Raw genomic sequence first — 12,249 nt, forward strand, 5'->3', positions numbered from 1 at the left:
TCACGTGTGTTCCTGAACGACCTTCAACCACCACGGCTCTCCAGCCAGCACCGTGTTCTGCTGACAGTTGGAAAGGTGTTCACGCTGACTCTGCTTTTGTCTTCTTATACTACTGTTAGCTTTTAGCTGGTCTTTTGCTACTTTGAGCTTCTAGCTATTTTTGTGAAAATGTTCATGAAGCATTCATTCTACGGTCATCCATTTTTCTTACATACATTTTTGGCGTGATTCTCGTCCCACAGTTTTCAGCTATTTCAACAAATCATAAATCAAATTGTTCGGCTCTTTCAGGACAATCCTGTTATGACTTTTGGTATTGGTGCAACTTTAGCTTTTTGAAATATTTAGCCTTTTCTGACATTTTTTTCTCATAGAAAATGAATTGAGCTCATTTTACTACCTTCAGATCTTTAGATCTGTTCACAACCTTTTACTGCTCCTTTCACATTTTGTTCCGTTTCAGCTTCTTTCAGCTTCCTTCTGCAAAACATCAGCTAATTTCAGCTGTTTTGTGCTCCTTTCAGGATCTTTCTGCTAACTACAACATTTTTGTGCTTCTTCAAACTTATTTCTGTTAATTTCAGCTTGTTTTGCTCCTTCTAGTTTATTTCTGCAAAATTTAGCTTTTTCTGCTATTTCAGCTATTATTTTACTGTCTTTATGCTAATTTTAGCCTTTACACTTAATTTCACATTAATCGCACTCATTTGAACTTTTTTAAGGCTAAAAAAGTGCTCTCTCCACTTCCTTCTGGAAACTTAAGCTTCATTCTGCTTTTTAAGCTACTTTTCAGCTGTTTTATTTAGCTAATTTTGTTTGGGTTTTTTTCAGAAAATTTCCACTTTTTTGTGCTAATTTCTGCTTCTTTCAACCTAATGAGGCAAGCATGTGTTCTTTCTACTTTCTTCTGCTTACTAAACTTGTTCTACATTTTCAGCTACTTTTTAAAACATTATTTTTTTGCATTTTTTAGCTAGTTTCAGCTGCTTTTGAACAAATTAATGTTTTTCATGGTAATTTTCACTACTTTCAGCCTAATTACCAGTAACTTATTTATTCTAATTTGTGCTTATGCTCCTTTCTGTTTTTTTTTTTTTTAGCTATTTCAGCTAAAATTTTGCTGTTTTATGCTAATTTTAGCTTTTTCAGCTAATTCCACATTTTTTTTTAGCTCATTTCAGCTCTTTCCGCTTCCTTCTGGTTGCTTCAGCATCTTTCTGCCTTTTCGGCTTCTTTTTTGCTAATTTCACCTTTTTTAATCTACATTCCTAATTTTTGTGATAATTTCTGCTTATTTAAATTGTATTTCAGCAAATGTGTGTTCTTTCTGCTTTCTTCTACTAATTAAGGCTTATTCTTGAGTTTCAGCTACATTTCAACAGTTTTTCAGCAAGTTCTTCTACAATAAGCATTAACATTGCATTTTCACAGGAAATGCAATTTCTCTAGTTTTATTTTATTTTCAGTTTTAGCTAGTTTTTTGGTGTATTTAGGTTTTAGCAAAAAAACTGCCACATTTAATTCTTTAATCTTTTATCCTTTATTTAGCCATTTCCTACTTTTAGCTTCTAGCTAGCCTGTTAATACTTGTAACTAGCTTTCCGATATTTCTAGCATTTAGTCAGTGGCATTTATTTATTTTTAGCTTTATGTTAGCTCGTTAATACTTAAGATGGCTGTTTGATATTTTTAGATTTTAACTAGCATTGAGCTACTTTTAGTTTCTGGCTAACCTTTTTTTATATTTTAGCTAACCTTTATTTTACTCTGTTACTGCCATTAGTTGGCTTTGCTTTTACTTTTAGCTTTGATACGTTTAGTTCTTAATATTTTAGCAACCCTTTACGTTACTTCTGACTATTAGCTAGCTTTGTAAAACTTTTAGCTTGCAGCTAATCTTTTTAGCTTTCAGCTAGTGTTCTGCTTGTTTTAGCTTTAGCAGCTCAGTTTCAGGTTCTTGAACATATTTCAGCAGTCGTTCTGCGTTGACACTGAATTTTCACAGAATTACAGCAGAATTATCGAGCAGAGCAGATAAACGGTGGTATTGTTACCGTGGCGATGCCAGTCTTCTGCTGTGGACCAACCCCTCCATCCACGGCTCGGACTATCAGGATGTACTCAGCCTTTTGCTCTCGGTCCAGGAAGGCTGTGGTGGTGATCTCTCCTGAAGCACAGAACAAAAACACGGTTGTCTTGGAAGACTCATAAAACACTCAGTTTGGTGTCTCCTGGTTGCCTTCAGATCTCTGGATGGATTGAAGCAGCCCACCTCTGGTGCCAGACACCGCACGAGTGTCAGGAAATAGATTCAAACGTTAGACTAACCGGCCATATTTGTTTACCTACTAATGTCGGACCGTCGCTCAAGCTTCCACTTGTTTTTTGACTAATTCAGTCCAGCATTTGTTTACATTGAGTGCAGACCCACTTTAGAGAACTGCATTTTAATAAATGTTGAAATCTACCAGAGCAAACTCTTTCAATCGACACCATAAAGTTCAGGAGAACTGGTTTATTTTTCCTTTCATGCTTTGAGTACCTTTAAACTCCGTTATGATTGTTGGGGGATGTCTCTCAGCTACACTAAACTTTATCTCAGTATTTGTAAAGAATTTCTGCTTTTTTGTGTTTGTTCAGGATGCTTAGCTGTGGCGGCCATCTTGAACCAAAAGTTAACTTGTTGTGGAGTCGCATCCATCAATTATTTCCTGAACGTGCATAAATAAATTTACACATAATGTTTGTGATAGACAAACTTAAAACAAAAACCAAAGCCCCAGTTACATGTACAATAAAACAAACGACATGTCCATACCCGAGCGTGAATTGATGCGGAACTGAGAGGAGCCTTCCAGGGAATAGATGAGTGAGGCCTGACCAAACTCCTGAGAGGCATCCAAGTCTGTCGCATTCACAACCAAAACAGTCGCTCCTGCAGAGGGAGGAAATTGAATGGAAATTTTAAAATAATTGACCTTTCGACCCCCTTAAAAAGCACCAATCGGCACCAAACTTACAGGCTAACTGCAGAAGGACACCTTCTACAACATATTAAAGCTTGGTGTTCCTGGGTACTTCCTGTCCAGAGTTATGGCTGCTCAAACATTTGTTTTATTAACACAGGACCTAATAGGTGACCTTTAGACCTTTGACGTGCCATTTGACCCCTTAGGAATGACCTAGAGGGCCCAAACTCACAGGGTATGATCAGCAGGACCCAGCTTCAACATATTATGGTTTGATGTGTCTGGGTACTTCCTGTTCAGAGTTATGGCTGCTCAAATACTTGTTTTACCAACACAGGGCATGATAGGCGACCTTTTCATCTTTGGAGTGGTCTTTGACCCCTTAGGAACCACATAGAGGGCCCAAGCTCACAGGGTACAATCAGGAGAACCCTAGCTACAACATATTAAGGTTTGGTATTCCTAGGTACTTCCTGTCCAGAGTTATGGCTGCTCACATACTTCTTTTACTAACGCAGGGCCTAATAGGTGACCTTTTGACCTTTGGAGTTTTGTTTGACCCCATAGGAAGGACCTAGAGGGCACAAACTCACAGGGTACAATCAGCAGGATCCTAGCTACAGCATATTACGGTTTGATGTGTCTGGGTACTTCCTGTCCAGACTTATGGCTGCTCAAACACTTGTTTTTGTACTAACACAGGGCCTGATGGGCGACCTTTTGATTTTTGGAGTGCCCTTTGACCCCTTAGGAACCACATAGAGGGTCTAAGGTCACAGAGTACGATCAGCAGGACCCCAGCTACAACATATTAAGGTTTGCTGTGTTTTCCAGAGTTATGGCTGTTGTTACACTTATTTCCATAAGACATGAAGTTACAACTCACTGAGTGAGAAAAGAACCACGATGTTTAGGAAGAAGGAGAAACAGACAGCTGCAGAGCCAACATCTTCACCGCCCCCGTCCTCAGCAACACTTCTGGTAGCGAGTGGGTTCATGGATTAGTGGATTATCAGCCCCTTCTTGGCACAGCGGTAATCAATACCAAGGCTAGTGAGGGGATGAGATGCTAGTGAAAGCCACGGGGCTAGCCCTGAGCGCCGTCTCGACGCACACGCCTCAGGCCTCCAGCTCAGGGTCAAATACTTCAGACGCATTCTCCTGAACTTCAGCGCCCGTCCAAGCTGTTCGGCTAAGTGCTTCTCTAACCAGGAGCTGAATAATAAAACGTGGCCAGATCTGCTGGAGCCCAGCGAGAAGAGAGGGCGGCGCTGTCAAATATCCCATCTCCCTCAAGCAACGGGAAGCTAATCTATTGTCTAGGAAGAAAAGAGCCTTTGCATGCATGAGAATACAACAGCCGCTGATTTCCCCATAAATTGTCAATATCCCACATTCTGATCGAGCATTCTACATCATTATCCAAAGAAAGACAAATAAAACGGCACAGGTTAGAGGACAGAAGAGGAATAAAACATACCGCCGTGAAAAAATAACCTGAGGAAAATAAAACTATTTGCTGAATGTGCCATTATCAGTTCCAACACGTTGTGGTTGGAAGCTGCAGCAGGTGTGAAAACCAGATCCTAGTAGCTGAACTGACTCACCGGCGATGATGTTCTCTGGGATTTTGATGATGTAAGACTGTTTGCTGAACTCAGGCGGGTTGTCATTTTCATCCTGAAAAAGGAACAAACAAGAAAGAACTCGCATCAGATGCTGAGAAAGTCCAGGACAGGAAGTGAAATGATGCAAAAATTGAGATTAAAATGAAAAAGAATGAAGTGAAAGAGAAATTATCTGAAAAATCAGATTGAACACGGAGCTGAAACCTGCCGATGTCCCCCGTCGCTGAGGGATTTGAATATTGAAAGTAGTTTATAAGATGAGTGTTTTTCTGGACTGGAGCTGAACACGAGTAAACCTAAATGTTTTTGGTGCAACGTGTTCATGTGGGGACGAGATACACTGCGGAGAACAGAAGGAGTTTATGTTCATGTCTGAGGCCGAGCAGAGGAACGGATCTCTGTGAGTGGAGGAAGTCGTTTTTACCAGGTGCAATGGCGGAGCCAGGGGGAGGCCATTGGGGGCCTTTGTCACCATAAATCAATCTTCTACCACCCCACCGGTCAGCAAAATCATTTGAGGAAACTGCACTATGAAGCAACATAAAAACTAAAATGCATAGTTTTCTTAAATTATCAGGGTGGTTGATTTACAAATATATGTGGCGGCAGCCATCTTGGATTTTGTCCTGTCAACCCAATTTTCGTTAGTTTCCTTTCCTGCAACTAAGTGCAGCCGCACACCAAAATGGAAGATTGGCATATTACTTATTATTCAAGTTATCCAGCTCACAAGACAGATGGACAAATATGGCGGTGGCCATCTTGGATTTTGACATAGCAACCCAGTTTTTGATAGGAACCTTTTGTTTGTTGCCTAGATGCAGCCACACACCAAAATGAAAAGTGACACCTCACTTATTTTTTAAGTTTTCATGCTCACAAGACAGACGAAATGTATTTTTAATTCCCCTTTTTGCTCCATAATGGGTGGGACAAAAAGCTTAAACTGAGTTCTTAAAGCTAAAGGTAGAACACTAGCTAAACAGTACAAACATAAAAAGTAGCAAAAAGGCAGCTAAAAGCTAAAATTCTTAAAAAGCTAAAAGTAGCAATACATTACCTGAAAGCTGCAAAAGGTTAGGTAAAAACTAAAAGTAGCAAGATGAAAATTGTAACTTTGATCTTGGCTGGGGCAACATGGTGGCTCAACTGGTAGAGTTGCTGCCTTTCAGTGAGAAGGTCACCGGTCCAAATCCTGGCCAGGGGCCTTTCTGGGTGGAGTTTGCATGTTCTCTCCGTGCATGCGTGGGTTTTCTCCAGGTACTCCAGTTTCCTCCCACAGACCAAAAACATGCATGTTAGGCTGATTGGTAACTCTAAATTGTCCCTAGGTGAGAGAGAGAATGGTTGTTTGTCTCTGTGATGGACTGGAGACCTGTCCAGGGTGTCCTCCGCCTCTTGCTCAGTGACTGCTGGATATGAGCACCAGTGACCCCCATGACTTGAAAAGGAAGAAGCGGATAAAGATAATGGATGGATGGATGGATGGATGGATGGATGGATGGTCGGTCTTGGTGTGAGAGTTCTGCTCTGGAGCCACCTGAGCACCAATCAGCAGCGCCTGAGGATCATCGGCTTGATGAGCAAGAGGAGCATAAAAGGCTGCAGAGGACGTCCAGTCAGCGCTGGAGCATTACCTGCTGATGGGAGTTCTGTTCCAACCTTTCACTCGTGAGTTCAACTGAATATTAACAACTTTGTATTTGTCTCTGTGCTTCCAGTAAATAATCCCTGAGGTCCTTCTGTCCCCTGGATTCTCCTCTGTGGACCTCAAGCTCATGTGCCTCCACACCTTCCTACCACTTGCCTGTCTACTGCCATTGTTCAGATGAACACGTTCTTCGCCTGGAACCATTTGGGTCAGCTCACCCCACTACTGACTCCCAGCTCCCTCCCTGGTTCACTGAATGATTTATCACTTTATAAATAATCACTGTAAATATATTTTGAGTCTTGGTATGCATCTCCTTGGTCCTTGTATCTGGGTATAGCTGCAATCGATAAACTTGGCTGGACTTGTCCTGTCAGAATTCATATTTACCCTGCCTGAAGCACAGAAATCCACTGCAGACCAGCTGAAATGTCCCTTTAACACATTCACATGTAATTAAAAAGGTGATTTGACACGTATAAATGGCAACAACATGGAACAGCATATGCCTACATTTAATTTCCCTCAGCCTCCCACTCATGAATGAGACCGTCTCACACCAGCACTTCGAGCTGTGTGGCTATTCAGACCGAGGAGTCCCACAGCGCGAGCTGCTGAGAATGTTAACACTTCGACAACAGTCACTGCTACAATTATCTGTTTGGACTCTGCTGCAACGCTTTGTGTGAGTGTGACGCTGCCAGCCACTGATAAACCCCCGCGGCGTGAGCCCCGACGCCACGGAGAACCGCGAGACGGAGGGAACGCTGAAAGCTGCACATCCATCCCGACTGGTTTGCAGCGTCTCAACCTTAAACCTCGTATAGGAATCCTCACGGTCCTTGCATATCAAAGCATATCCTTCTGTCCTTCGGTGGCTTTTCTCCTTCCATGAATAAAAAGTTAACATGTATAATGAATGGCTATCATGGGAGAAGGCAGCCAGGGGTCTGAGGATTTTTTATGAGCTCTGGCTGCTCATTAGGCTTTTATTGCTGTATTTATAGTCGGGAAAGGTCAACATTCATGTTTTTTATGTGAAGGTTAACGAAAAAAAATGTTTAAAATTATATTTTACAAAATATTTTACACCAGTCATAACAATTTGAGACAGAGGAGTTCAGTGTTTTATTATAATCAGTTCATTAGAAGTGTTTGAAGGATTTTAAATAACTTGTGCCGATTATGGTTTTGTCTGGTCAGTTATATTCTTTAACACGCACCGAGTGTTTGTTAGTTTCACGTCTCCAACGGCTGCAACAGATAGAGACAAAATCATGAAAAAAATCTGATAAATACACCAAAGTTTGTGTGAACCCCTGATAAAATGTGAGCCAGAATGTCCTGGGGGGGGTTGCATATGTATCACTATAACAGTCAGTTTTAAAAATGATTTTTTTTTGGCACTCTAGAGTTACAGAAATTAAACTGAGAAGTGTTCGAGACAGATTCTAGATGCTCACAATGAGAGTTACCATTTTGAAAATATATAAATAAAAATAAAAAGGACAAATATATGTTTCTGGACATGTTAAAAACTCCTAGTGTTAGTTTTTGTTGACAGGAACCATTGGCATCAGAAGCATTTGTAATATGTGTGTGTGTGTGGGGGTGGGGTGGGGGGTGGGAGAGACACTCATGGGGGAGTCTAGGGGTCTTCCCCCATAAAAATTTGAATAAAGTAGATGCCGTTTCCTGCATTCTGGTGTATTTTAACAGGTTGTTAAACATCTAGTTTTACCTGCATAAGTAAAAACTTGATTCAATAACTATTTTAGAGAGCAACAAGAAGTAGCCTGACCAACAGCTCCCCTTGTGTGAATAGAGCACGCTCTGCTTCTCTCAAGCATCCTAGCCCCCCACCCTCACAACATCGAAAACTGCCAGAACTAACATAGCACTAAGCTAGTGGCATGCAATATAGATGCATTAGCTAAGATGTTACAGACGTAGCACTCCATTTTTCTCATACATCCTAACCCACAGACATATATACGTCTATGTCCTAACCCCTCACTCCCATCAACAACTGCCAGCACTAACGTGGCTCACTGCTCCCCAGGCACCTACATAGTTGCCCACTGCTCCACCTGGGTGTATCTCACATGTGATGGATTAAAAGCGGAGAACTAATTTCATCATTGTATGGAAACATGCAATGATGACAACACATAGCACTTTCTTCTTCTTCTCTTAGTGTGAATGCACAAATTCACACTTATACACTAAAGTTTTCAGAAACCTCCACTTTGAGAGGATTTAAAAAATGTCATTGTCAGAGAAAACGACAGCTGTTGTCGTGTCCACGAACGGCGGCAACGCAGCAGAAATTCTACGGTCTCACTTAAAAACAGCGCCGTGTCAACAGGACCCAGGTGTGTAAGTATGTGAAGGATAAATTATGTTGCTAGACGTCAAGATCTGCACGACAAAGTTAAAGACCGCATCTAGTTTAAACAGCTACAAATAAAACTTGATGTTAGTCACGTGGCCTCAGCTCCTCACTGTTTAATGAGGAGAAAAAAATTAAAATGAAACTCGCATACAGTTTAGCACAGGCCATAGAATTCTACTAAAATGTTTTCCTGACAATGATCTGCCACTTTACACTGAATGCCAATTAAAATGCCACCAGGCATCAGAGAAATATGCAGGGAAAATCATGTAGCAGCATCATGTTTAATTAGTCCAGACTGTCTTTTTTCTCCAAGTTCTTAGCATTAAAGCAGATCTGATTGGTGAGTGTGACTTGATAGCTGTGATGTGCACCCCCCCCCCTTCCACCACCACCAGAAGCTTAAAATTAGATGTGTAATGATAGGAGTGACTGAAGTAACCACAGTTGCAGCTTCGAAACAATTCAACGTTGAAACACTGGGACTTAAAATGTAACTTGTAAAACCATGTTGTGATAAGAAGGAACAGACATAGATTCAACATTTGCTCTTGTCAAGGGCGGACGACTTTCTTCTCTTCTCCCTCTCCACTTTGCTTTGCTCTGTCCCGTCTGTGAAACTTCTTTAGAGCCTCTCTTCTACAAATCTTCTGAATCATAATTCTGCTATGGATTTGGCCACTTGGTCCCTCAATACGATTGATAACATTTCTTCAAAGAGAAGGCAGGCTTTAGGTGAACCGATTTGCCCTGTTGGCACGCACGCAGCTGGACATCTCATCGACTTGGAAGAATCGATGACATGTCTATCTCTGCTGTCAATCAAGGATGCTACGGTCGCATATATAATTAGATTTATGATAACTGGTTTCCTGCTTTTTGGATTTGGCTGGTTCCTGGTCTATAAGCAAACAAGGAAGTTATTGGCAGCAAATTAGGACCTGGTCAGGCTGCCTGCCTTATGATGGCTTGGTTCGTGCCTCGAGCACCCAGACTCAATTGCTTTTGGCAGAATGGATAAGATCTCGGGGATTACACTCAGGCATGGTTCATTGGTGTTGTCGTTTAATTTTGACATTTCGGAACCGAGAGGACCGACACAGACTCAAGTTAGACACAATCAGTAAAGTTCTACCTGTCCCCAAAACAATTGCGTTTATCTGAATTCAGCTCGACTGGCCTTGACACGCCATCTTATCTTAGTTCGCCTGGAAGCTCTGTAAACCTTGATGCTCTGCCCCTCCCCCCAACTGAGGAAGTCTACGGACCAATCAGAGGGGCCCGGCTGTCATCGTTTCAGGACTCTTTGGATTCTATCTGACATCGTCCTTGGCCGTCCCTGGCACCACCTGAGAGTGTACGGATCGCTCCAGAGGGAACTATGTGAACTTAGTGCCTCTGTATGTTGTCTCTGGACATGCGCACCACCCTTGCGTCCCCCCCCCCCTCCCTGCGGTATATCGGCGTCATTATATGCTTGTGTGCGAGTTTTGTTTTCCATTGTCATGCCTTTAATCTTCAACCAAAGATTAAGAGCGTGTTAGGACATTTTTTGCCTCCAAAACCTGTGTTGTCACTTTCACCACTTATTGTCTGTCCAAACAGGTATCACTTGTAAATGAGTGTTCAAGGCTCATTGTGATAAATCTGTTTAAATAAAGGTTGAATGAATGAATGAATGAATGTGTTGTTCATCCACGGTAGTAAGAAATATTTGGGGACTCCCATGCAAATGCATGGCAGGCACCCATTATTCTACACCTCGGAAGAGTGTCTAAATTTCTATCTCCGTTAATGTGGCCCGAACCATAGCGTCTACCCCCACAAAAGTTATATAGAAACGACTGGTTCGGCCCCTTGATGTGTGCTATTACTTTTATTGGCATTTCGAGTTACCATGGCGGCGTAATTTGCAAACAAAGACGCAATATTTCACCAACTCCAGGAACTAGTTGGTGACTGCCCACTTATTATTCTACACCTAAAAAGCGTATCTTTTTCAACTTTAATGTGGCCCAAACCGCAATGTGGACCCCCACAAAAGTTATATCAAAACGACCGGCCCGGCTCAGGGAAGTGTGCAATTACTTTTATTGGCATTCGCAGTTACCATGGCGACATATTTTGCTAACAAAGATGCCAAATTTCCCATAGGAAATGAATATTAGAAAACTCTTCACAGAAACTGAGCAACATACGGAGCCATTTTGGTTCAACATGGAAGGTGAGGTGACTCCATCAGTTGTAGATGAATACATTCTGGTTCATACAACAGTTCATACCATGTCTGAACCTGTCAGTTGTTGTGTTACTTACAATCACTTCCACCGTGACAGGGACGGTGCTGTTGAGAGATGGGGTCCCCCCGTCATTGGCCATCACGGTTAGGTAGATCATCCCATTGGGAATCTTCTCGTAGTCAAGGGGCTTGTTGATGCTGATCACTTGGATGGGGAGGAGAAAAAATGCAACGTTCATGACTCAAGCGATTTTATTTAAAATTTACATTCAAAAGTTTGGGTTTCCAAAGGTGAGAGTACCTGCGTAGCCTTCCACCATGATGATGCTGAAGTAGGTACCAAAGGCTGAGGCTGAGATGATGGTGTAGGTCAGGACGTTGTTGGGAGGAGAATCCTCATCAGTTGCCTGAAGGTAGGCAGAACAGGGGGTGAGAACACTCATAACATATGCTTCGGTGGCACTTTAACACATCGGCTTAAAGAAGTTTTAAATGTCTGAAATATCAAGACAGATCGTAAACAGCAGATGCTTCACTAATACATATATGTTTGTGCCTGAACTGTATCTGCGTGAGAGTTTGAGCGCGTGCATGCAGCCAGGAGGCTGTCACTCTGCGCTGGCACGTTACCGGACAGATTAAAGCTGATCGGGCTATTAGTGGCGCAGGCGTCAATACTGGATAAACACCAACTGAGCCAAGACGAGCCAAGCAGGCCGAGGACAGATGAAGCCACACTTTGCAGGACTAATTCGCAACAACGTCAACAACAATGATGACACCCCCTCATTATTCTTGAGTTGGCAGCAAGTTTAAAACATGAGTCCTCCGGCTGTGAGGATTTCTGCTGGGCCTCGCTGGCATCATTAGAGGCTGGACAGGCTGTCAGGAACACTCACTTGTATCTCCCTACAACAGGCACATCTCTGCACTTTCATTTAATGCCAAAGTGTTGAGTAAGCAAAAACCCCTCCCCCCACAACTTTTCTCTCCGTTATGTGGATTTAAATCAATTTATGACAAATACTTTCACTACTCCAATTCTAAAAAAGATAAAACTTAAAGTAAAATGTAAATAAAAACAGAATGCAATGGTATGAAAATCTCAAACTTTTTTTATTCACAACGAAATATTAAAAATGGAAACATTAAATAAATTTAAGGGAAAATAGGAGATAATTTTGAATTTTACAGCAGTGACAGATCTCAGAACAGTTGTTCCAATTCTTTTCACTAGGAAGTGTCCCTTCTTCATTTAACATCAGTCTGTACACATCTAGATCTGAGGAGACCAGTTGTTGGAGGTTTAGTTGGACCTAGGGAGACCAGTTGTTGGAGGTTTAGGAGGACCTGAGGAGACCAGTTGT

At 41.9% G+C, this 12,249-nt stretch overlaps 1 protein-coding gene across 1 annotated transcript in view; it reads right to left on the reverse strand.

Annotated features, from left to right (window-relative positions):
• cdh23 (cadherin-related 23) overlaps positions 1-12,249 on the reverse strand; it is a 275,500-nt gene that overhangs the window by 89,091 nt on the left and 174,160 nt on the right. The window contains exons 15-19 of the mRNA XM_037677972.1: positions 11,184-11,289; positions 10,960-11,087; positions 4,577-4,649; positions 2,819-2,935; positions 2,055-2,167 (exon numbers count right to left, since the gene is read on the reverse strand). Coding sequence (XP_037533900.1) covers positions 2,055-2,167; positions 2,819-2,935; positions 4,577-4,649; positions 10,960-11,087; positions 11,184-11,289 — 537 coding nt within the window. The remainder of the gene's footprint in view (positions 1-2,054; positions 2,168-2,818; positions 2,936-4,576; positions 4,650-10,959; positions 11,088-11,183; positions 11,290-12,249) is intronic.

Source organism: Nematolebias whitei, chromosome 1 (assembly GCF_014905685.2).
Source record: "Nematolebias whitei isolate Nwh7 chromosome 1, NemWhi1, whole genome shotgun sequence".
In the NCBI taxonomy this organism is placed as follows: domain Eukaryota; kingdom Metazoa; phylum Chordata; class Actinopteri; order Cyprinodontiformes; family Rivulidae; genus Nematolebias; species Nematolebias whitei.